The sequence below is a fragment of the Equus quagga genome, chromosome 19 (genome assembly GCF_021613505.1).
Source record: "Equus quagga isolate Etosha38 chromosome 19, UCLA_HA_Equagga_1.0, whole genome shotgun sequence".
Classification (NCBI taxonomy): domain Eukaryota; kingdom Metazoa; phylum Chordata; class Mammalia; order Perissodactyla; family Equidae; genus Equus; species Equus quagga.
In genome coordinates, this window is record NC_060285.1 from 17562782 (window position 1) to 17590177 (window position 27396).

The 27396-nt window shown below is 41.2% G+C and overlaps 1 protein-coding gene across 1 annotated transcript in view; it reads right to left on the minus strand.

The window, feature by feature from the left end:
• Positions 1 to 735: 735 nt before the first annotated feature.
• C19H12orf75 (chromosome 19 C12orf75 homolog) overlaps positions 736 to 27396 on the minus strand; it is a gene marked incomplete at its 5' end in the record, with an annotated part of 33987 nt that continues 7326 nt past the window's right edge. Inside the window, 4 exons of the mRNA XM_046646713.1 lie at positions 736 to 1617; positions 4383 to 4417; positions 5500 to 5579; positions 6902 to 6937. Coding sequence (XP_046502669.1) covers positions 4413 to 4417; positions 5500 to 5579; positions 6902 to 6937 — 121 coding nt within the window. The remainder of the gene's footprint in view (positions 1618 to 4382; positions 4418 to 5499; positions 5580 to 6901; positions 6938 to 27396) is intronic.

The following is a 27396-nucleotide window of genomic DNA, read 5'->3' on the forward strand; positions in this document are numbered from 1 at the left end:
GGAGAGAAATACTATAAAATATCTACTAGCAGACTTCAAAGGTGTCGAGGTTATGAAAAACAAGGGAAGACCAAGAAAATGCCAGGCAGAAGAGACTAAGGAGATGGGAGGACCAAAGGCAACAGAATGAAATGGAAGCTCAGATTGGATCCTGGGACAGAAAAAGGACATTAATAGAAAAACTCATGGAATCCAATCAAAGACTGTAGTTTAGCTTATAGCATTGTACTAATGTTTCATTTCTTCATTTTGACAAATGTATTATGTTCATGTAAGATGTTAACATTAGGGGAACCTTTGTAAAGGGTGTACAGGAACTCTGCACTAGCTTTACAATCTTCTATAAAGCTAAAATTATTTCAAAATCAAAACTTTTCAAAAAGCGAACCTATCCATTATCCCTAATGGGATAAACTGCTGATGCTCCACCTAAAGGCCATCATGGACTTGTGGCTATGGGACGGGAGTACGTGTATCATGATCATTTATTGGTGATTCTTACCTTCGATTTTTTTTTTATCAATTTGATATCCCTCTGGTTGTCATCTATGGACCAAATATATAAGATAATGCTTTTCTTCTTATGAAAAATTTTGGTTTTTCAAGGTAATCTATCTATACATTATTATCTTTACATATTGATATACTGTATCTACATATCACAATGTCATGTGTGACTTCTGTGAAAGTGTTCTTTCGAAAAATAACTAAGAAATCCAGGTAAAGAGGGATAAAAATGTTTTAATTGTTGAAATACATTGGTAAATTGAGTAATTTACATTGTAGTACTAAGTGGATACACATGGTCATTATCAAATTAAGAACTTTCCAAATACCCCATCTAACCATCAGTCACGAGTCCTTGAAAATAGTACAGAATTAACACGATGAGATGCCATGATCACACAAAGGTAGAATGGGAGACTCAATGGCTATGAAGGATTTGTAGCTACACAAGCCTTTGACTAAAGAAAATAGGAAGGTAAACAAAATGCGCACATGGCATGCAAATTTCAAGTTTATTTTTAAATATTGCAATGTAATACATTGTTCCTAATAAAGGAAAGTCTCTGACATGTAAATAAAGCCAAAAACTAAATAGTAAAAAAGGGAAAGAGATAACAGTAAGAATCAATTTAACAATTTCACAGCTAAAAATTAATGTGAAGTAGAAATAGTGAAAGATACACAAATATATTACTTTAGGGAACTCATTTATACTGCCTTATTATCTTAAGTTATAAATAGAATAAGGATCTTGTTATACAAAAACTATCAAAAAAGTATCCGTGAAAAGACATGATCTTCATGAACTGTGTTGAGTGGCCAGGGTGAACATGCCGCTGGAGGCCAGCAGGGCGAGAGACGCCTCTGATAGCCTGTAAGCTTGTCTTCCGCAGGTGGACCACAGAGAGTTCCATATACGAGTGCACTCTTTAAGCAATTCCTTTCTAGTACCACAACATTCAACATGTACCCATGGCCTTAACTACAGACTTAAGAATTGGAAGGGATGGGGGGTTGGGGCCAGGCGACTGTTTAGAATTTCCTTGGAAATGTCTGTGCAGATTAGAAAGTCCCATGGAGTGAAATTCCTTCCAAATCTTGATGAGCAAGCTATGAAGACAACAAACAGAAAAAGGGGAAAGAGTTAGCAAGCTTGAAAAGGTACCACCTAGATTCAGCTTTAAGCCTACAAATTAGCTACTGAATTTCTTTTAAGTAAAACACACATTCAACATTCACTCAATGTTTATTTCAGACTTAATATGTGGCCAGCACAGCACTAAGCAGTGATGATACTTGTACAAAGAGACAAAGTCAGGTGGAGGAAGAGACTTATAAACTTACAATTAAAATACAACATGGTGGTGCCCAAACCTCGCTGCATGTCAACATCACCCAAATTAAAGATACAGACTGCGCAGCCACAACCCTCCTCCTTCCCTAGGTGGTCGGCCCCTCCTGGGAGGGGTCTAGCCATCCACATTATCTCTAGCTCCCCCAGGGGATTCTGATGCAGCTAGAGTATCCATTGACATGTGAGAATCATCACTTCAGTTTCCTCTATGCTGGCAGTGCTCCACACATCCAAATGAGCATAACTTGCACCCTCGAGTCATCTGTAGAAGAAATTTTAAGAGATTCTGAAATCATTTGTCAATTTGCTTCAAAAAGTAACCAAGCCAACACTGAATTCAGGTCATTGAGTGAGATCAGTGGCTTTATTTCTAGAGAGATTTTACATGTTTGGTCAAAAAATGTGTCTCTGATCCTTTCCATAAAATATCTCCCTCTCCAAAGGATAGTCTTTTCATCAGGGTTTCTGCCCAATAATTCAAGCTCAGAAAGCCAAGAGTTCAGACACATCCAGGTAAGTACCACAATGGACGCTTAGCAACTAAGGAAAATAGGAAGCCTTTCAACTTAGAAAACTTTTTAGGTAATTCAAAGGAGGCAAAACCAAGACCAGATTCAAACTGATTGTTTAGAAATAGAGTTAAAGAATGGGGAAAATTGAGAAGAGAGAGGGATGGCAATAAAATAATATATATTTCTAGCCATGAGCAGTAAGGAAATATTCTACCTAGCTGTCTAAAGTCACATGGGCTAGCTTACCAGCAATATTGAAAAATTGTTATCAGGGCATTTTAGATCCACAAACAAAGTTGAACAACCATCTTGTCTATCTCTCTGACGTGAAAACTGAAATTGAGAGAAGGTAAGCAATTCATCTAAGGTCCTGTGTTAATAACAGAGCATCCCAGTCTCCTGATATTGATCTACGTGGCACCCCTTTCCACTCTATTCCTTATGCTTTTTGAAATTCATCCTGTTTTCAGGAGGGTAAACAGTAAAGTATGCTTACTGTCAACTAGATTATCTTTTCCATTTAATGCAAACAACAGAAATACTCCTGCATAAAAGGAAGATTAGCAGGGAACTTCAAAATCTATAAGGAGGGTTAGAACTCTATTAAAAATACTAGAGATAGAAAATATCCAGGACATTCCTAGAGGGAAACTCAACACCCCAATGTGGTCACAGATACTAGGGAATTAAGCTCCACGATGTTGTTGCCTTGATGACAGTCTTTAAAGAAGTGGCTACGCAAGATATTATAGTTCTTGTCAGGAACTGTACTGGTTACAGCTTATCTGTCTCCACCTATGAGCTTATTCTGCAACCCACCCCATCCCAAACACCAACGTCAATATGGCCCTGGGCAAGGAGTTGGTTCAATACCAAATCAGTCTTGCCTTGGTCTGCCAATGGCTGGATTCTGGTTACCAAAAAGAATAATAGTACGATAATGATAATAGTGATGAGGATGATGATGACGATGACAATGATAGCAGAAGCTACCATTTATTTCATATTTAATTCTACAACAAGCTAAGCATTGGTTCCATTTTACAGATTACAAAATGGAGGCTACAAAAGGGAAGTAACTCGCCGGGCTAAAAAGCGAAAGAGCCTGAATTCAAATCCAAGGCTGTCTGACTCCCAAAAGACAATGGGCCATCTCAGGAGATGGAGAATTCCCAATCACTGGATGTTCAAAAGAGGCTGGATGTCAGTCAGCAAGACTGAAGGACAGTGGGGATCCAAACATCACACACACTGTTGGACAGAGGAACAGAGACTCTTGCCCTCTATGGAAATGTTGCTCCATACTTTTTAGAGACTGGTACATAGAGGGTAGTTACTGAATAAAAGCTATTTTTCTCCTGTCCTTATTCTTGTTCATCTTCTTATGATTCTAACTCCAAGCTCTTCAGCAGGATCCCAGGTCCACAGGGCTTCACCTTATAGACAATGGATTCTTCTGCCCATATTGAACATGTTTTATAATACCCAATCTGTAAACTTGGCCTATGATTTTACGATTCCGTCCTGCATAACTACCTCTCTGTACACTGATCTCTCTTGCCCATCTCTCTTGGAGTTTTGGTACTGATACATCTCCTCTCTGTATATTAACTAACCCCTGGATATTGCCAAACACTTAATACTGACGCTAATCTAATTCTCAGTCCCAGCGTCTCTGGTTTCTCCCTGTCTAGTATTTCCAAACTGCTGGCCGCTCAGTTCTGGCGATAAAGAGAGAAACCTTAGTGTTTTAGGTGGACACTTAGCTTGTTCTTATGAAATGAATTAAGTTGCATTTGAAACAAAATGAAACAAACAAAAAAGTAACTGCAAAGAAAATTGCTCTAATCCTTAAAGACTTCTTTACAATAAAACATGTTCCAGTCCACAGATATAACCATGAGACTCTCCTCCTTCTAAGCTCAAGATTTCTTAGAAATCCACAGCAATGATATCTACATTCATCATCAAGGTTAAATACATACAATTATTTAGAAAAATATAGTTACCTCTTGATTATTGAGTCATGGTATTTTCTTCTAATCTTAAAGAGAAAATTAAGAAAAGTTAAATGTTCAGATTATAAAGAACATATTCTAGTTTCCTAGGAAATTACAAATGGTAGTGACATATATGTATTTGCTGGTCTAAATCATAAAGTATAAAAATAGCAATGAGGAACAAATAAGTATAACAGGTTAAAAAATAATGTAAGACAGGCTTGTGTGCAAATTGAACTATTAAAAATCCTTTGAAACTATACATGAGACAACCGTACAGTGGTTAATAAATCAGCATTATTCACCAGAAGTCTCACTTAAAAATGTACTTAAGCGGGGGCCAGCCCCAGTGGCATAGCGGTTAAGTTTGCATGTTCCATTTCCACGGCCTGGGGTTCGCCCGTTCAGATCCCAGGTGCAGACCTACACACTGCTTATCAAGTCATGCTGTGGTAGGCGTCCCACATATAAAGTAGAGGAAGATGGGCATGGATGTTAGCTCAGGGCCAGACTTCCTCAGCAAAAAGAGGAGGATTGGTGGCAGATGTTAGCTCAGGGCTAACCTTCCCCAAAAAAAATAATTCACTTAAGCAAGATGTAATCTACAAGGTTACAATCATGTCTATTATCAAGAGGATTTCACTAGCCCCACATTAACTGTTAAAATTCAGAAAAAGAAGGCTCACTTCATTTAATTATAAAATAGGCAGTTATTTTTTCCTCTAATCACGAGACTGCTCATCATTTAGTCATCTTTATAATATACTACAGGAATTTACCTTTACAAAAACTCCATAACTCCACAAACTACAAAAACTCCATAAACTTACTGAAATATTAGCTTTCATTCTCACATTGATTATCACTGAAATTAACAAGAAACTGAAAATATCCATGGGGCAAAACCACAAACAGAAGCTAAATTTTGCTCTGGAATTACTCTCATCATGTGGGTGGCGATTTCAACAAACGATGACAATGAACAGATACGTGGTTCTCACACATGTTCACTGCAACTCAGTAGCTTGTAGGTTGAGTAGGGCAAGCTGAAATATCAATTTCCTATTTTTTCACAAAACATGAAATAAATATTTAGAGAAAATAAATGTCACACGACTTTACTTACTTTTTTGCACAGCCTTTGTTTGACTGGATGCCATACTGACAGCTTCAGATGGGAGACCAACATACACTCCTCCATAGTTTCTTAATGGAAAGAAGCAGACATAGAAAAATTAGACCAATTTCAATGGTACTAAATGTGTGCAGAAAGTGATAGAAGCATGGAGTACTTCAAACAATCATAGATTAAAATAACTCATGAATTCAGAATATTATTGCCCTTGGAAATACAACTGTTTCTTCTATGTTAAAAAGAAGCTATACATATATATATGTATATTACATATATTTAAAAAAGAAAGCTTACTGAGTTAGTAGAATTTTTAGATATTTTACTTACAATGAGGAAGAAGAAAAGAAGTTGGGTGTTATAATTTGGTATAGTAATAAATAATAGCAGAGTAACATGCTACAGTCAATTGTTCAACATTTATCAAGAATTCAGAGCGGTCAACATGGTATTCGGTGCTATGACACACAAAAATGTTTTTCATAGGTAGATATAAAAATAAAATGAAGAGGGGCCAGCCCAGTGGCGTAGTGGTTGGGTCTGCGCACTCCACTTTGGTGACCCAGGGTTCACGGGTTCAGATCCCAGGCACAGACCTAGCACTGCTAGTTAGGCCACGCTGTGGTGGCGTCCCACATAAAATAGAGGAAGATTGGCACAGATGTTAGCTCAAGGCCAATCCTAGTAAGTGAGTAAATAAAGTTAGTAAATAAATAAATAAAATAAAATGAGGAGAGAGAGTTAAGGAGTAATGAGAGTCAAGTGCAGTTAACCAGAGGAGGAGTGGGAGGACAACGGAGGCTGAGAGAATGGAGGGAAGTCATCAGGTTAGGAGAAGAGAACATCCAAAGACCAAAGGATGGAAACTAGCACAGGCCACCTGCATGGACAAAAACCAAGCTTGCTTGAAAGAGCAAAGATTAGGAGCTGGCCTGGTGGCGCAGCAGTTAAGTTCGCACGTTCCACTTCTCAGCGACCTGGGGTCCACTGGTTCGGATCCCGGGTTGCAGACATGGCACCACTTGGCAAAAGCCATGCTGTGGTAGGCATCCCATGTATAAAGTAGAGGAAGATGGGCACGGATGTTACCTCAGGGCCAGTCTTCCTCAGCAAAAAGAAGAGGATTGGCAGTAGTTACCTCTGGGATAATCTTCTTCAAAAAAGAAAGAAAGAAAGAAAGAGCAAAGATTATGAACCCTGGGAAAGTTCTTTTTCAGATCACATGCTCCTACCTGTATTCTCTGTGCCAAAAGTTTTCCTGGTGGAATCTGTATTATTGGTAATGTACCATGGTATTCAAGTAAATCCAAGAGTCAAATAAAATCCATGTTAAGTTAAATCTATGAGGTATGGACAAAATTATTCAAATTAAAGTCAGCTTTAATACCAAACATACCTCCTCTTGTCATCTTCTGTTATGGATTCTTCTGTTCTGAAAGGTCAAAAACATTCGCTATGAGCCATTTGGTTACATAGTCAGAGACTTCACTTTTGGTTGTGAGAAAAAGCGGACTGCTGAGTTAAAGTCAATTTCGTTTATTTTGTTAAAGACAATTTTGTTTATTTTGTTAAAGACAATTTTGTTTATTTCTTCCATCGGGTATTTCTGTCACTCATACACTAAAAAACTGGTCATTTTCTACTTACCAAACGTGCCAATCCAGCAAATGCCAAAAAGCCTGACTGCCAAACAAAATGAAAAACTGAGGGCAGCCAAGATTAGAAAGCACACAGAAATCAGGCGTCAAAGAGCCTGGGTTGCTGTCTTCACTGTGCCACCCACTCCCTGTGTGACAGACAGGCTGTGGGCAAGAAGCCTGTCTGGACCTCATCTGTAAAATACCAGATGATCCCCAGGTCCCTTCCAGTCCCCACACACTGGGATTTTGTGTCTCTCATGCCAGTTCAACGGCAAAACTCTAGGTGTGAAAGATTTCTTGAGTGCAAAAAGAGTTAATGTCAATTTGATTTTCTCTTATCTAAAAAAACCAGCCATTTTTTGATCTACTGCAAAGAGAAGCAGGAAATGTAGCCAAGGAAGTTTTTAGAGGAACTCACTACTTTAAAATGCACAGCCACTTTCCTTGAATAAGAGCAATCCATCTTCTACTAGAATTTCTTAGCATATTTCTAAAAGGATCAGGAAGCTTTCCTTGAAGCGCTAGTTAGCATACATTAAGTTACTATTCTGAAAGAAAGAAAACACAAGAGATTCAAATGTATCTGGCTGAACTCAACATGAGATTCTAAAGGGCTTCAGTCAAGAAGGCAGGCTGAAATCAACTAAACAGTTTCACTGAATCTTCTAATTCTAGGCTTTGTCGAATCGCGGTTTCAAAAGTTGTGAATATTTCAAATGTATATGTACGTGAGATTCCGCTTCACTGCAACAGCCAGTAAGTCCCAAGTCTCTGAAGAAGAGCAGGGTAGACATGGCAATTATCTGTTGAACACTGGCCACGCGCACAGCTAATACTCCGATAGACTGCAAAATCCACCTTGCGATCTAATTTACCCAAACTGAGCACATAACCTAAATTCACCAGATAATTATCAACTTCATTTGCTTCGTGCCAAAGTTGGATCATTTTTTAATTCAAAGGTGTCAAACTCATACTGTATTAGAAATGGTGTTATGCTTACTGAAGCGGTACGACAAAGTGTTGCTTACGACTTTTAATTAAAATGGATTTATAACCCATTAGTATAGATAACAGGAAAATGATGGTGACAAACTCCTTCAAGATTATTAGAACTGTTTACTTTGGCCCTGAATGGCTAACGTTATCATGAAATTGTTTTTGAAACTATAGAACTGGTAGATATGAATAAATATGACATTTGATTTTCTGCCACAGCTACTCTTTTCATATCCAATTACATGTTTCTTTTAATTCTTTCCCCTTTTGCCTGCTTACAGATATAGTCAATGTTTTAAAATATACTTTAACTTCCCCAAATGTAAGAAAACAGTAAATTATTTTTAACCTATTATCTCTTATAAATTATTCAATATCCTAAAACCCAAACTGTGTTCTCCATTATAAAATTAATCAACAACCTTACACATCTAAAGGGCAGGAAATGATAACGTGGCTACTGTATTTACTGGATAGCAAATTAAGCTTTGACTATAATACAAAACGTTGAAACTACCATTTACAAAGACTTATAAGATGTCCATTCTTTTAAACCTTCAAATAAGTTATAACACCTGCCTTTGTATATGTGCTCCCATGTAAGAGATTGCTTCCTCATCTATTTCTTCCAGAAACAATTATTCTACAAGATGAAGAGTGGAGACTAAAGACAGCACGGGCAAAAAGGTCATCAATATGAGTCCCTCTCATGTGTCAGACACAGTGCAGGGCACTTCGCATGCATCACTGTGATCCCTCATAACAACCCTGAGAGTGTAGACCTGAGGAAATAGGTTCAGAGAGTCATGTAATTAATAAACATGCAAGACCAAGATTTAAACCCCATCTGACACCATAACCCTGCTCCACATTCTCATTCACCACTCCACCTCTCAAAATGGAAGACGTAAGAGTCAAAAATACTTCCATTGACAAAGCAACATGGGGCCTCCCCTAAAGTGGGAGCTGCCTCCATCCCACTCTTGCAAAAGCTGTGAGCATCACCCCATCTCACAATCTGCTTGTGTAACTGCACCAGGCGCTGTGCTAGTGCTATTATATTACTTCCTTTAATCCTCATCACAATCCTGCAAGACAGGTAGCAGCCACATTTTAAAGATGAAAAACTGAGGCTTTGGAAGGTTGAGTAGCATGGCCAAGGTTACACAAACAGGTAATAGAGCCATCACTCAGATCCAAGTTCATGTGATTCCAACTCCTGCTTCATAAACTGCGAACCCAGGCTAATTTGTATCATAGAAACACCCCCTTCTCCCAAGCTGGATCTCTCCAATTTTTATCATCCCACTTAAGGAAAGGGGAACCAAGATGGCAGAAGAGTCTTAGTCAATGTTCTATTAGCATTAGAAGAAACCTCTAACAGCAGTGGGGGACAACCCATCTTTGTCGAACTTGCCAAATTGCTACGTAACTCATTTTTATCCAAGCACAAAAGTTGTCCTGATCAAAAAAATGGGCAGGAGACATGAACAGACATTTCTCCAAAGAAGATATACGGATGGCCAATAGGCACATGAAAAGATGTTCATCATCACTGATCATCAGGGAAATGTAAATCAAAATTACACTAAGATATCACCTTACACCCGTTAGAATGGCAAAAATAACCAAAACAAAAAGTAACAAATGTTGGAACGGTTGTGGAGAAAAAGGAACCCTCATCCACTGCTGGTGGGAATGCAAACTGGTGCAGCCACTATGGAAAACAGTATGGACATTTCTCAAAAAGTTAAAAATAGAAATACCATATGACCCAGCCATCCCACTACTGGGTATCTATCCTAAGAACTTGAAATCAGCAATTCCAAAAGTCCCATGCACCCCTCTGTTCATCGCAGCATTATTTACAATAGCCAAGACGTGGAAGCAACCTAAGTCCCCATCAACTGATGACAGGATAAAGATGTGGTATATATATACAATGGAATACTACTCAGGCATAAAAAATAAAATCGTCCCATTCACAACAACATGGATGGACCTTGAGGGTATTATGTTAAGTGAAATAAGCCAGATAGAGAAAGACAATCTCTATATGACTCCACTCACATGTGGAAAGTAAATATGTAGACAAAGAGAACAGATTAGTGGCTACCAGGCTAAAGGGAGGGTGGGGGGTGGGCACAAAGTGTGAAGTGGTGCACCTACAACATGACTGACAAATAATAATGTACAACTGAAATTTCACAAGGGTGTAAACTATCACAAACTCAAGAAAAATTAAAAAAAAAAAGTCCTGATCAGCAGTTACATTAGAATCTATTCATCTGGACAACCAGGTCCAGATTGAGGTTAAATCAGAAAATGGTGGTTGGTCTAAAGCAAATCTCCTTGTGGACAGATAAGTCCAATCAATGGTGTTTAGCTGCCTGAGGACCAAATGCTGCCCCTGCTTGTGTCCAAGAGGACAGCATCCGATCAGCTTGGGTGATGCGATCCTGCCTCAACCGCACAGGCTGTGGCACTGGGAAGAAGAAATGGTTCCTCAGGCAGCAATAAAGGTTCCTGGTAAAAGGAAGGCCCAGAGAAGCCAAAGGCCCCAAAAGAGCAGGTGAAATCGCTTCACAGTTATTCCGTGTGGGAGTAACCGCATGGTTAGCTCCAGGTGGGTGTCTAAAAAATATACCTTCCAGTGTCGGGGACTAACTTCCCTGAAAGGTCATTTTTTGTTGCTAAGAAAAGTAGACATCACCTCTAGCTGTTCAATTTATCCGACCACTTAGCAACGGAGCAAGAAACTCAAGTCTTCGAGATTCTAATCCATGGGGAGATTCTCAAGATTTGAATAATGCCCTGGCTGTCGGAACATCATTGCTGCCCCATCTGGACACCATTTTAAGGGATCATTGTGTTTTTTTTCCCCTCACAAAACATACCTTGAAAGATTTTGTTGTCAACCTGCCTTAATAACTCATTTGTTGATATTTTCTTAGACATACAAGTGCCAGAGGGAGCTTCTGATGAGCATGGAACAACCAAGGGTCCCACAGGGAGCTTATGTAATTCAAATCAAAGGCAAAATAAATTTCACGTTTTGGTCAGCCTGTGCAGATTTCCATTCAATTTCTGAAGGAGTGAGAATAGTCTGTGGGCCTTCTTCAACCCCGCAGACCCAGAATGTTCCAGGCTGGGAACTGTGCTTAGGCCAGAGCATTCCCCATCACAGAGGAACTTCTGTTTTTCACTGAGGACTTTTTTTTTTCTAGTCACTACAGGTTAACTGGGAGGGTAGTATTTATGATGTGACCTGCAGCTGTAATTGCTGATAAATTGCAAAATTTGTTCCCAAAGCCAGTGAAGGAGGCAGGGAGGGAGAGCAGAACCCAAGGCTACACCTTGCCCCAGCTTTGTGAGAACAGCAGCCACGGTCAGAGAGTCTGGAAGGCCCTCCCAGATGGGCCCCATTGTCCTGTTTTCTGCCAGTCCTAAAGCAGATCAGGAAGAGCAGAGAATGAGATGACCTCACCCTTGAATTTTCCCTCAGGGAGGAGAGTCTGAAGGTTGAATAGTCCATGCTGGAAAAGAGACAATGAAAAGGAGGCCCATGACAGTAGATGCCGGAGAAGAGGCCAAGTGCTCTGCTGCACGTGGTAACACTGCTCAGGAGTTAACTATCCACCTATCTCTACAGACTCAGCCCACCCGTAACCTGCTCCCTTAGGAAAGGAGCAAGTGGACAGACATCCACGAGGGTAAATCTCCTGTCGTAGCAATCCACTTCTAAAGAACAGTTCCAGAACAGAGTTCAGGAGTCAATGCCTGGACATCTAGAGGGAGAGGCACTGAAAAAAGGAAAACGCAAGAGAAAGGCTTCAGGGACAAGAAGAACACCCCTTAATCTACCATAAAGGGGGAGAAACCTTGGGATTAAGGCTTCTACCAAGAGAAGCAAACACAGAGTTAGAGGAGGGAAGGGACCAGATGCCATAAACCAAATCACCTAAAAACAGAAGGCGAAAGGTAACCTTTAGCAGTTTCCCTCCCCCTTCCTCTTCCCTGGCCCCAATTTCACCATGATGGAGTCAGAGGCTGGGGTCAGGGAGGGGGAAGGAAAATGAGCCTAAATCACCAACGAATCAAGAGTGATCTGGAAGTAACTCTGTGGCGTACCAAGACAAAATCTGCTCTTGCTAGGGAACCTGTGCTGGACATTGAGCTCTCATTGGTCTCTCAGCTCCAAATCCTGCGTCCTCCCCATACGCTGTGATGCTGCGGCTGGGACTCTGTTAGGTTCTTTGCCAGCTGGCTCCCTGTTAGGTTCTACCAAAGGGGATGCTAGAGAGGCACAAAATGCAAAAGGAGGGAAAGAGGGCTGCTCTTTCCAGCTTTGCTTCTGCTCCTGGCAGCATCACCCCAGCAGCTGGTTCAGTTTCTAGAACAGACTCTGTTACACTCCTTCTCTGGTCACTATAGTTCAAGTGGACAGGCAGTGGCTATTGTGTGACCTGCCACTGTGATTACTGCTGGTTACAAGATCCAAATGTGACAGCACCAGCCTGAAGTGCCCTCTCCTCAGAAGTCTGGGTCCCAGCCCCACAGGCCCCTCCACCTCCAACTCCTAGATTTTGATAACCCCAACTTCTTTTGTTTGTCACTCCAGGCCTAGGAGTGGTAGCCACTTCCTGTGAGTACCATCTCTGTTATCTCAGTTGACATTCTCAATCCTCTGAGACCTGCGGAACCAATTTCTAGTAGTAAATTCTCTCTGCTAAAATGGTTAATGTGGTTTCCTTTACCCTGACTGAACACTAACTGATGTTACTTGGTAGCAAGAATGGGGTTTATCTCCCACAGCCTGCATTGAATGTCTTACTGAAGCATTTAAAGTACTTGTTACTTCCTGTTCATCAGATCCAATCACTATAATGTCATCAACATCCTGGACCAGTATGATGTGCTATGGGATATCAATAACACCAACACATTGCAGAATAGAGGAGACAAAGCAGGAGGATGGGTAAAACACAGAGGCAAGACTGTGATGGTAAGTGTTAGGCAGGCCAGGGAAAAGGAAACTGATTCTGACAATCCTTGCAAACTGGTGCCGAGACAAAGTATTTGCCAGACCAAAGGTGGCATAACAGGAACTAGAGGCTACACTGAGTATTTTCAGTAAAGAACCGCACCCAGAACAGCAGCTGAAAGTGGAATTACCACTTCACTGAGCTGACAATAATCCGAAGTCACTCTCTAAAATAAATCTGCCTTCTGCACAGGCCAAACAGGCAAGTTAAATGGGGATATGAGAGGTGTCTCCACCTTCATTTGTTGAAGTCTTTGGTGGGGACACTGAAGTCTGCAACTCCCCCAGCGAGGCAGTATTCCTTATTGTTTCTTATCCTGGTAGGGAAAGGAAATTCCACGGGCTTCCACTGGGCCCTTCCTACCAGGACAGCCCTCACTTCACAGGTCACAGGGCCAAGGAGGGGATTCTGCCAGTTGCCAAATAGTCTACTCCAATTACGAATTCAAGAACTAAGGAAATCACCAGAGCACGCGTCTGCAGACTACAGGACACAATATAATTTGAACATTAGCCAAAATTCCATTTTTGACCTGACTGCCATAAGCCCACGCATGGACTGGTGGACCACAGGGGCATTTTGGGTCCTCAGGTATTAACATCAATTCAGAGTCAGTGTCTAGAAATCTCTGAAAGTCCAAGTACTTCCTTTTGCTCTAGTACACAGACATGAGTGCCTTCAGGGAAGATGTGGAGGAACACGTGTGGCAGTGTTGAAAGTTCCCTCAAGGGACAATGGCCTCAATCACTCTGAGTCTGACTGGGGTCTGGAAACTGGATAACGAGGCCATGCCTTTCCATTGTGGTGACTCAAGTCAGGTTTCTGGCTCACAGATGAGGAGTATATACTGTAGAAATATACAGAGGGAGAAAATGAACCTTTAGAAGGCCATCCTTCTAAATCCCTAGGGAGACTGTGATCAACTAGCTATCATCACAGTGCCTTCCAGGATAAAACATTTTGCCTCTTCATCCCTACTGTCCATCACGGTAAGTGTGCCCACCTTGCCTGAGGTGGTCAAGTTCTACCACCACTCGGCCTCTGCTCCTCTGGGGCCCCATCATGCCCAGTGAAATAAAGGGGCCATCTCAGTGGCAGCAGCTCCCACTGTCACAGCCGTCTTAACAGAGGACAGCCTTAGATTCTCCCTTCACTATATGTTTCTCAATTTTCTCAATGCTCAGTAAAGGAGGTCTCTTCTGCGGTGGGGAGTAGGTCATACTTGAGAAATTCATGCCAACATTCCTATCTCCTTAAGCCTTTGGATTCCTTCCTGTCCATTACACCAGGGAAGTTCTGGCACGCTCCTCCCCTGCTTAGGGTGTAAGTTCACTGCGTCTAAGTTCCATCAACCAAGTTCATTAAACTGTTAGAGTCCCAGCCACGCACCTAAATTATTAAATCTAGAGTCTCTGTTAAATATAACAATATCAATAAATTCAGTCTAACGCGGTATATACTCTTTCCTCCTCCATCTCACACCTTAGAATACATTCCTACACACATTCCCTAGGTTTCTGGTAGTATAAACTACAAAATCCTGCAATTACTTTGCAATATAACCTCTTTCCTCCCAGTTCAGACTCTGTTTGCCCCTGGGGAGCACTCTGAGATCTGATTGTGTTTGTGGATCTAGCAGCAACAAGAGATGGTCAGAACAGGTCTTGAAGAGGACAAGTGTCCCCTATCAAGGTAAGTACCCCAGATGAGGGGACCCCATTCCACGCCTTCCCCACCCAGTTGGTGTACTCTTTTCTCAAAGGCACTGCCAGGAAAACAGGAAGTTCCTGACTGGCAAAGATGGGGAAATATGGTCAGCTCTTCATCAATAGTTTCGCCCCAATTCTAATTTCAACCAGTCTAGTGCTCTTGGGAGAGGAAATGGGAAATAGAAGAGGCTACAACAGCTGGCTCTAATCTAACCAGGGCCTAAATGACCACAAAGTACCCCCTGCAATGTGGACTGAATGGAAAACAGCTAACAGAATTGTAATGCCCTAATAGCATGACCAAATGCAGTAAGACAAGAGGATCGTGGCGCACCTTGATTTCTGGCTTTCCCACTAAGGGAAGAGAAAGGAGAGGTCAAGGGAGAGAAGGAGAGGAGCAGAGAGGCAGGGAGGCTGGCTCTTTTTATTCAGTGGTGTATGCAACCACCTATTTGAATACTTTTAAGAGACTGGAAAGGCCAAGATTTAAATACAGTTTAATTTTACCTGTTGGCTAAAGTTAGAAAGTCAAGTTCTCTATTATCAGTCATGTGTGCCTCAGTGTCAGTGAAGGGAGAGGCACACGAGAGAGAGAAAGGGGAAGACCCAAGGGGAGAGGCTAGAACTAAGAGCTGTGGTTCAGGTATAAACGTCGCCCGTTTTACAGCTGTGCCCGGGACCGATCATAGAAGGAAGACTTAGTTCTCTTGTCCAAGGAGAAAAGGAGCAAAGTGGTATTAAAGGACTTACACTAATTACAACAAGTAGTTACTCCATTTTCTAGTTATGGGTGAGCCACTACTCTACAGAGTAAACTTGTTTTTTCCAGAGAGAACACGACTGAAAGCTTATTGGTAAACTGTTTTCTCTGGTATCAAGACAGTGTTTTCTTCCTGATCATATGCATTATTTGAAAATACGTGGAAAGTGATGTCATAGTTGAAAAAAATGTAAACAGTTTTTAACCATAAGCTCATGCTCCATCCTAGGAAGAAAACTTTTTAAACCACAAGAACATTTCCTAAGAACTGTGGAACACGCATTAACAATCATGGACCAGGTTTAAAAGATACATCGGGAATTTAATTAAAATTGGGTCTCTTTCTGTTAGCAAAGATTTAGCTTCTTTTATCCAAGAGCAGGTGTTCGAGGAGAAAAAATGTACTGCGGGTGAAGCCACCCACACAGTGTCATGAGAATCGCCTAGGATCACATGCTCACAGACACAGACTCACGGCATCAATGAAAGTGTTTGCAGAGACCAGTCTGATTGGGAGTGGACCACCAGTCAATCACAGTCCCCCCACTCTGGCGACTGTTGAAAAGATAAACCTTCCGTTGATAGTTTAAAAATGACACATCCTTGCAGAACAGTATGCTGTTGAGTGATACCTATCTTACCAAACTCAGCCCAACAGTTAGCCCTCGCACAGGCATGTCAGAAAAAGAAAAAAGAAAAAAAGCCACCAACGGCAACCACCGCCACTAAGCTCACAGACGGATAACTTCAGGTTTCCAAACTGCTTTCTGTATCTCAGAGTTTCCACCAAATACTTCACTTCCTGTGAAACCAGCATGCTACTCTTCTCCCCCTTCTCAGGTTGAGTATCTATACTGACCCAGATTCTCCAGCTAACCGCACAGCTGTCTGCTTCACACTAGATCTGTGGACCTTTCCTGAATGAACTAGAGACTGATTTTCATAAAAAACCTCTGACTTCCTTTAAGTCAACGTTGTAGAAGGTGGGACTGCCTCGAAATCAGCCACACGTCTGTGGTTGCTCTTCGGGGCCGGCTGGCTTTCCTCTGCCTGTCCTTTTTTTCATGAATATATTTTGTGCCTGCCTATTTAAAACCAAATATACACACAGAACACCTAAATTTTTCAGTCAGTTTACACTACTATGATTTTCATCTTATCAATGACTATCACTTAATTAAGACAAAGCAGACAGAGTTACTGTATCAAATACAAACTACTACTTTTTTCTTCCTTGGTAACATATGGTAGTCAGAATATTTTCCTCACTATATTTGCTTAGTTTCTCGGTTGTATGAAATAGCTCTCCCAAGTGAGCCAAAATAAGGTTTCCAGGGTAAGATAATGGAACTATGGCATGGATACATAATGTACACGATGTACACGCTCAAGAACAAATACAGATGATAAATATTAGCAGCCAGTCACTCCAATGTGCATCTCCTAACGCATCCTGGCTACAGCTTGTCCCAAAATTTAGGAAATTCTCACTTCCCTAGCCTTCCAGAACTAAATAGTTATGTGACGAAGAAATGATTTATTTTTTACTTACTCATCAAGAAAAATGTTCTAAATATAGAGCTATTCTTACTAGCGATGATCTAAGAAACAGGAAAACAGCCTGCAGTCTTTTCTTTTTCCATATTTGTAGGGCCTCTAAGAGGCCAAACTTATTTTGATTTGTAAACAGTATAAATTTAATATAGAAACCTCTAGAGACCCTGCGTGTAGCTCTAATTATCCATTTTTAGTTACCATTCATGATAATCTTTTGGAATAAGTTTACTAATTGACAAATGTTGACTTCCATGGACACTACAGTTCTCCAGATAAAGTATAATCAGGTAATTTTCATTATAATATGTTTTTATGATGACTCCTGCTTTTTAGGGTGGTTCTGATCAATTCTACCAAACACTTCATTACATATGATTTTGGAGAGAACTAATGTTTGATCATTGACAGCTTTGGCCTAGGTGTAATCTCACTCATTTTTTAACAACTTCTTTGGACAGTCATCTTTAAATCTCTCTCCTTGGATGAGCCCCTTGGCCAATACGGGTCCCTTTCTTTCTTCTAGAATGTACGACTGGAGAACGAGAGTAACATTCACTCTTTGTCTTGGTGTACCGGATCAGGAGGTAAATTACAAGTTCCTACCCCTCCCAGGCTCTCCTTCTAAGAAGCACACGGTGTTACGGATGAGTTCAGCATTGGCTATATCATTCACTATAAGTAAGGCAAGAATGTTCTCTCCACCTCCTTACCTAAGAAACCTTGCTGTTCCCTCATGGTATTACCTCTCAAAATGTCGAGAATATGCCATTTTGTTTTCCCATATCCCAGCGTCTCCAAACAGGATGGAGCCAGCACCCTTCCAACCTCCCCTGACCCGGCCCCCTCACAGCTCTTTCAGATGGGGTCTATTTCACCTCTATTCAAAAACTCTCCTCTTTGGCATCTCAACCCTGCTATAACAGCCCCCCATGCACTAAAGATCTTGGCCCCAACTCAAAGGTTTTCTTCCTAACCATTATTATCTTGGACAATTTAAAAATCCATGAGAATCACCCAACTGACCTCTTGCTTCACACCTTGCTGCCTTCCTCGATCTCAACAATTTTTACTGCTTCTCTAATGACGCTTCCCATGGCTGCTCCGTGGAGCTTAGTTCCTGGAACGACTTCCCCTCCGACATTTTAGAGTAGAAAAATCTCACTCCCTGGAGGAAAAAAAATCTTCCTTCTGATCTTTCCCCGAGTCCCTCCACCCTCCCCACTCTCCCCATTCACGAGCCCCTCAGGGCTTCCCTTCCCCTCCCTCTAGCATGCGCCTTGCAGTCAAGTATTTCAGCAACACTTGCTAGTCACCACCAATCCCTCTCTCTCTCTCTGGATGGACCACCCATCTGCTTTCTCTCTTCCTGTTCCTATTAGACTGGGTCCAACCTAAGGAACATCTAACCATGTATTGATGGGTGACCAAGGGGACTGTGTGATTTCTAACCGCAGCCAGGCCCTCAACATGCTGAGTCTTCTGCCATCAGGTATCCAAGAGAGGCTCTGTCAAATCTTTTCAACAACCCTTAAACCACCTGATAATTCTAGCTACCATTTACGGGGTGGGGGTGGCGGGGCGCCAGCAAAGCACAATGCCAAGTGTTACCCTGGCTACTGAATATACTGTACCAATAACCCTCAGAATCCTTGAGCAGTTACTTAATCTCTCTGTGCCCCATCTCTTCATTTGTAAAATGAAACAGCATGACTGCCTCCATCAGATTGTCATGGGTATGAAATGGGATAATGTACTTAAAGTGCCGGAAATCACTATATGGCATACAGTCCTCAATAAGATGAGCTACTAATTGAGAATAATGATGATAACAATGAAGATGGTTACCCTGCACAGTTAGTATTATCCCAATTTTACAGTTAAGAATACTAACGAGGGGCTGGCCCGGTGGCATAGTGGTTAAGTTTGCATGCTCCGCTTGGGCAGCCCAGAGTTCGCAGGTTCAGATCCCAGGTGCAGACCCAGCACAGCTGGTCAAGCCGTGCTGTAACGGCCTCTACATAAAATGGAGGAAGATGGGCACAGATGTTAGCTCAAAGACAATCTTCCTCAAGCAACAAGAGGAAGATTGGCAACAGCTGTTAGCTCAGGGCCAATCTTCCTCACACACAAAAAAGAATGCTAAGGACACAAAATCACACAGCTAGTAAACGGTAGCAGGAAGTTTACAGGCAGGTCTTTCTGCTTCCAAAATGCATGCTTTTTCAATGTTACTTCCACCCCATCCTCCTTTCCCTGCCTGCCACTTTGCAGAGGAGAAACAAGTCCATCAGATACCCTCAGGTTTGTAACTAGGAGTAGAGAGGGCTCAGCTGACACAGCTGCGTTAGAGAGGGGAAATTTATAAAGGATTCTAACGAAACTCAAGATGAGAAATTCATAATTTCATTTTTTACAAAAGACAGAGCTTCCACAAGTTTTATGTAAACTCATTCCAAGATATTTTTCTCTACAGTTGCTACCTTCCACAACAACAAAATTGCTTTGTCAAGAAAGAAATCTTAATGAAACGTCACTTTACAAGTTTTAGGTGAAAGAAGTATTTGAATTATCGTTTAAACTGAGAGGCTATAACCTTTTCTTTTTAACAGCAAACGTTAAATTTGAGCCAACTTGTTTAATACTGTTTATTTGAAACATATTTAAAATATCCTTATAAATATTGCCTAAAATTTAAATCAAGACTTTTTTTGGAAATAACACGAAAATTGACCTACATGGAGAACATACTCTGTTTCTGCCTGTGCAGTTATAATTACTCCCGATTTTAGTAAGGGCATCCCGATTTTTCTTTGCTGTGGGGACCACCAGTCTCAGGCTCTATGGTTAGTTAGGTGGGGCTAATGACACTGACTGGCTCCAGCGGGGAGCATAGGACCTGCGCCTGGCCAATGAGAACCCCACATTCCCCTGGCCCATTGACTGATTCAGAGAGAGGCACATGACCCCATTTCCTGGCCAGGGAGAGCGCGGCCCTAAGACTCTTGATGAAACTACAGCGAAAGAGAAGCTCTTTATCCACAGGAATTATTAAGCTGATAAGATATAAACTGGCCGCCTCCATCACACCCCTTAGGGAGCGCTGCCTAGGAATGAAGCCAAAAACAGGAAAGCAGAGATCTGAGAGTGTCTTCCTGTCATCGGATAACCTGGATCCAGCTGTGCCTAAGGCCAAACCCCTGGAGCTTTTCCGTTACACAAGCCAATAAATTCCTTTTTGTTTGTTTGTTTAGGTCAGTTTAAGCTGGGCGTCTGCCATTTCCAACCAAAAATATCCCAACACAACCTCTTTGTGCCAAATAGCTAAGATAATTCACTGAAACAACAGAGCATGGTTGATTTTTGCAGGTTTGTGAAAGCAGCCAAATGTCATCACGCTGAATTCCCTTCTATTCTGTTCTACATTTTACTGCACTGAGATTGAAAAGACAGAGAGAGAGAAAAAGAAAGGCTCGCTCCCACACATGCATGTGAGTCCATCTTATAGTGATTAAATTTCTTTTCTTTTTAAAAGATTGGTGCCTGAGCTAATATCTGTTGTCAGTCTTTTTTTTTTTTATTTCTTCTTCTTCTTCTTCTTCCCAAAGCCCCCCAGTACATAGTTGTATATTCTAGTTGCAGGTCCTTCTGGTTGTGCTATGTAGGATGCTGATGAGCGGTGCCATGTCCACACCCAGGATCTGAACCAGGGAAACCCTGGGCCGCCAAAGCAGAGTGCGTGAACTTAACCACTCGGCCAAGGGGCCGGCCCCTAAATTTCTATCTTCACCTGTGCTGTCCTCCTTATCTCAAGTTTCTAAGGTTAAGCTTCTAAGTTTTTAATCCTTCTCGCCTGTTTCAGGATCTACCCCCGTCAATTATTCTCTCCCTCACCGTAGATAACCCTCTTCAAATCACCCTCAGCTTCTTATTCCCCCAGACCCTACACTTTATCCTATAGGTACACCTACATCTCTTCCATGCAAAAAAGAAACAGAAAAACAAACTTCAATATACAAAATCATCCGTACACACAATCAGCCAGAAACAATCACAAAGAAATGGAAGAAAATAGTGTAAAATGTTGATGATGGTTGTCTCTGGTAGTAGGATAACAGCCCATTTTTTTCTCTTTTTTAAAAAATTGCTTTTCTGTGCTTTCCAAATTTCCTTAGTACTCCTTTTATAACAAATACATTTTTTAAATATGCTTCCTCTTTAAGCTACCAATATCTTTGCATCCCTTACCGCCAAACAGTAAAATAAAAGGCCACACCTCACTTCCTCACTCCTCACTCACTTCCACTTAGAGTCAATTATTACTCACATCACTCAGCTGAAACCATAGTCCCCCAGGTGACTCCTGTGGCCATCAAGCCACATCCAACGGCTTCTCTTCTCCCCTTAGCCTGTTTGACCATTTGTATTACCTGCCATCCCTGTCCTTGGCTCAAGTTTGAAACTGCAGTGTTATCCTCAGATTTTCCTTTCCTTTCCTTCCCCATTCAGTCCTTCAACAAACCTTGTCAATTACATTCCCAAACATATCTTGAACGCATCACCGCTTCTCCTTTCCCATTGCAACTGTCTGCTGTCCAGCCCTCCTGTGGCCTCTCTCCCATGACTCCTCTGTGCCTCCATCCTTCCCCCATCTCACACATCCCACTGCTGTGGGAGTCATCGCCCTAAAGCTCAAACATAATCATTTAATTCCCCCCCGCCCCTTAACATTCCTAATGGCTCTTGAATGCATACAAACCCAGTACAGTCACTGGCCTGGCACCAAAGGCCCTTCACAAGCCAGCTGCAGCCCATCAGCCACATCGTTCACCTCTGCCGAGCCTGCACGCAAGCTCAGGGCAAACTGGCTGGCTCTCCCCAGAAGAGCGAAGGCTCTCTTGACCCTGTGTGTCTCTTTCAGGCTCTTTCCTCTGCTCTGGGTGGCCACTCTTCCTCTTCCCACACGAACTCTTGTGCACCCTTCAAAACCCAGACTGCCATTAAATTCTGACTATTTTAATAATTAGCACTTATCACACTGTATTTTGGTCCCCAGTAGACACTGACCTACTTAAGAAATATCATTTTATTGGTTGGCTTCTTACCTATAGAAAACGGCAAATAAGTAGGAAAGGAGAGATCCAGTAAAAATTGCAGACCTTCCCCAGAGACCTGATTTATTGTTATATATTAAGGGAGTAATTATAGTATTTCTGACTTCTAAAAATAACTATAATTCTCCCAAAAGAGTTTTATGTGGTCCATGTAATATGGTGGTTGCCCTATTAGAAGCTGTACACACTCCGCAACCATTATGTGATTTTGGCCACTTCTTTCAGGTTTGGCTCAGTCTCTTTAGAAAAAAGAAACTGAAATCTTCATCATAGAAAGTTTAAATTGTCTTAATTTCGTAGCTCCTTATTCATTCATGGCATCACCTAATGTTATAGTCAAGATTTTTAAATCTGTAGCCTCAACTTAAAAAAAAAAAAAGAAGAAAGAAGGTGTTTGAATGTACCTTTTGCGCAAGGAAAAGTAGTACCATGATATTCTTAAATTTTTCCAATTAAATTTACTATGTTTATTTTTTAAAGGATTATTTCTTTAATAAAATTACGTCTTTTAGTTATAGGGCATATAAAGAGGTATAGGTAGTCACAGAAATCCATAGCAGGAGAATTCAGGATTTTAAAAAGTAGTTGAATGGCATCTCACCTCCTGAAATAATTAATTTTGTTGACAAAATGTCCAGCAAATTTCATTAGAAATTTCTATGCCTCTAAAAGGAAGAGGAAGTCATGAAATCAATCTCTCCTAGAAGAGAAATGATAGAATTCATTCAACAGCTGTTCGCTAACTATGAAACACTATATTCAATGCATGACACTAATGACTACAGGGGACACGGAGACGGGTGACATTTAACTTCCCTCAGTTCCCAAGGGGACAAGACAAGAAGATAAATAACTACAGCATATATAGTAATATAAGCCATATATGTATATGTATATGTATTATTATATAGTATAAGCCCAATATGATCTATCATAAGAGAGGCCCAAAAGGCTGTACAAGTTCAGAGGAGAAAGACACTGTATCCAGTTGAGAGATCCAGAAAATTCTTCTCGAAAAGAATAAGACAGAAGCCCTGAAGAACAGATAGGATTTTTACAAACACAGAATCAGAGAAAATGCCATTCCAGGAAGAGGAAACAGCCCAAAACAAGGAACCAAGACAGGAAGCATGAGGCCAGTTTGGGCCCCTGTCACGGGTCTCGCAGAGCAGCTCATCTGTCAGTCCTCGACCTTGCTCACCTCCTCACTGCAGGGCTTCCTTCCACCTCCTGCAGAGTCGGTCAGCTAAAGGCTAAAACACACATGGCCTTCCTATTCCAAAAGGATTCTGGGCTCAATCAGTGGGCAGTGGAGAATGACTGACAGTTTTTGAGCAGGGATCCTAAAAGGGCAGGACAGTGCCTGAGGAAATTAATCTGAAAGCAACATATAGAAATGGAAGGGAGAGACTGAAGGAGAGACGAGATCCGGCAGCAATAAGAACAAGGTAGGGATGCTGAACTCATTGTCGCTCAGTGTTTTGGTAATAAACTCAAACACTGCGACCAGGAGTTTGAAGCAATCTATACCACTTCATTTGTACTTAAAGTCCCACGTAAAATGCATATTTATTTCCCAAAAAAGTTTACAACCCCATTCTAATCTCTGGACCTCTCTTTGTAATAAAAAAAAGTCTGACTCTACTTTTGATGTTTGACCACTGACAGCTTCCAAGCCCCACCCCTCTCTCTTTTGCCCCACATCTGTGCAAGCTCATAAGAACGCCCGGGAACTCCTTCCTTTGGGCTGCTGCAGAAGAGCAAACCGTGCAAACCTCTGCCCACGCCCCAGCCCTGCTCCCCAACTGCAATAAAAACCAAAGCCACTCAGCCCTGCCTTCACTCAAGCTGAATGGACCAGCTTGGAGAGTCGCCCTGCTCTCCCCAGAAAGCCTCATGCGAGTAATAAATATTTTCATACCATCTGGGTGTCTGTGTGGCATCCTCATCTTGATATTGAAACCAATTTGGGGTGGATGGGGTGAGGGTTAATCCCACCCTCCATAGGGTAACCACAAACACTCAAATAGTGAATTACTGCACTGTGCTTACTATACCCAGATTGGAAGTAAGAGATGCTGAGAAGGGGCATGTGGAAATACTGAAAGGGTTTCTGAGCTCCAGAAAACTCTCATAGGGAGATACCCCTTATTAAAGGTCCTATGGTCTACAGATCAACTCAGTACTGACTGTGTTGAACAGTAATATACATTCACTCAAATATCTAGTTATCAACTTTGAAACAATTCAATGTGCATTTGGCAAATTCTTGGCTCCATCCTCTTCCTAATGGCCAACTCTAAGACACTGCCTAGTCATAGGAGTTATATGCTTAATTCTCCCATAATCATTTGCTTTTAACTAGAAGAAATCTACACAAGTTGGGATGGAAGCACGAACACTTCCCTTTCTTAAATTTCTGAGTTAACGGGCAAGTGAAAGGCTAAAATGCAAAGTCACAAATAATAACATTTTTCAAATAGAACTTTAGTTATAAACCAAATGGGAATCTTGATTTGTGCAGAGCACAGAAAGTATTTCCATGTCTTTCCAGCCATACGTACAAATAGCTAAAGGTGTTAATCACGAAAAACAGTGTCTTCCTCAGAAAGAGTTTAGAAAATCATATTAAGTACTTACGCATCTTTAGCTGCTCCTGCAGGGCCTAGAGGAGAAAATCGAAAAAGATAGGTTTGCATTCGTGGGATAGTATTGCTACAAAAACCTTACGCCCAATACCCAACTAAAATAATATTCTACGAGAGACTAGTTGAGAATACGGTTTTTTTAAAAGATCATTTCCAAAAACGAAAACGGAGAGCCAGAAAATCATAAAATTCAAATCTTAAGTTTAGAATTTATTCCACCCATTTTTAACAATTCCTATAAATCCCAAGGTGTTGGTTCTGAAAGTGGTTTTACAGATCACTTAATCCAGTCTCCTCATTTTGCAGATAAGGAAACTGAGAGATATGAGAAATATATTTTTTTTCTAAGCTAGTGTTGACGCAGCATTGTTATAAGTCACACTGTGCGCTAGTCACAAAGGAAAGCAGAGTCACGAGACAAAATGGAGGTGAGTCTAAATAAATTCGGAAGTCTCAAGGATGCCAGCCCAGCTCCAAAAGGAGTTACAGACATTTCTAACGCCACTCCTACTTGCTATTGAAACCTCTCATTTCTGCTTCCTACCCACCTGCAAAACCAACCCATTTCTTCTGGACCCCATTATCACAGATTCTCTGCCCACAGCACAGCCCCATCTCCGCAATTCCTCGTCCCTACAGCCTAATCTGAGTGACAGAGAACTCAGTTCCCACTTTACTAGCCACACAGCATTAAGTGCCCTTTCATGTCTTAAAGCTTCACTTTCCTCTTGTGTCAAATGAGGATAATAACAGCACCATTCTCAAAGGTTACTGTGAAGATGAAAAATAAAGATGCATGTAGACAATTAGCACAAAGTCTGGCACATAAAAACAGCTCCTAAGCTGTTGTTATTAGCAGTCACATTTACCTTAATATCTCGATTTCCATATCTATGAAATGGAAATGAAAATAACTTCGGCAGGAGTCCCAGAGATGTGAAAATAAAGGAAGATGTGCTACAAAGTCAGCAAAAAAGTCTGTAGGAGAAGTTATTGCTAAAGTTGCAAGAACTCTACCCCGTGATGTTAATTTAGGATCTGTAATACCGCAAATTCAAAGCAGAGCATAACGATAACCAAGACCAGGTCTTCAACAAATTCTTTAAGGCTTTGACCAGACCCAAACTTAGTTTCTTTCTTCAGGAAAGAGCAACATTTCTGTGCCACAACTATCATTTAAATTATATAAATAAAAACTGCTTTGGAATCTGAGATCATAGAAGCAAAAAAATCCTAAAATTAAAAAAAAAATCAACGTATGAAAAACTGCCAACAGTGAAGTGTTTTGATAGGAAAAAATAAACAAAGGATTAGTGCCACCAAAAACCCATGGAAATGAACATTTTCTTTCACAGTCTAAACAAGCATGAGAATCTGGAAGAAAGTCTATAAAGAAAATAATACCCAGATTTTCTTATTTTTATTCTCATGGGAAAAGATAAGGAATGTTTTGGGTTTTGTTGTGATCGGGGAGAGGAGAGCCAGAGGTGGAGGAACTTTTGATTCTGGAATTCTCGCAAAGAGAAGAAAGCGGAGATCATAATGCAGACCGTGAGTCCTCAGCATTTCGAGATGAAGAGCCATCTAGAACAATGACAGGGACAGCATTGTGCAGAGAAGCCATCCCCACTCCATCTCAGGGATGACAGCATGGAGGGAAAGAACAACATGGAATCGGAAGGCAGAAGACCCAAATAAAGTCATTGCTCCCATATTTGTCTAACAGTCACAAAATCTCTTTGCTTCAGTCTCTAATGCATGAGGACATGCGGGGCCCTTAAAGGCAGCTAAGAAGACAAGACACAATAAAGTGAGTGAAATTAGTTTCTAAATGCCAACATGTTGTCTAATCAGTACTTATTCTAATCAGCCACCAGGAACATTCCATCCCCTTCACCTTGATTGCACCAGGCTCCATGCACCCTCAGGGCTTCTGCCCTGCCAGGTTCACCACCCAACATCTCAGCAGGACCAAGACAGAGGCCTGGTGTCACCTTCCAAAAGGAAGCCAGCAGACCATTCTTCTGTTTTCATATGTCCTCATTTTAAAGGCACCATCTACTTAATAATTGCAATGGTGGGGTGGGCAAAGAAGTCAGAAACACTACATCAGATATATACATGACCGTAATATGCGCTCCATTTTTTTAAAGGGAAGAAAATGTGCATATTAGAAACAAGGTAACATGGTATTAATGATAAGCTTATAACCAGGGCAGGTAGAATATGACTCCCCAACACACAACTTCTCAGAGTAAAAACAAATGTGTAATTGTTGAAAACTTTCCGCAAAACTGTCAGAATATCTAGGTATATAAAATGCGAAAGAGCTCTTTGTTCTGCAAAAGCATAAAATAATCAAATTACTGGGAACAGAATAAAAATTATTATTACCCTCACGGCAACATTTTAATCACCCTTT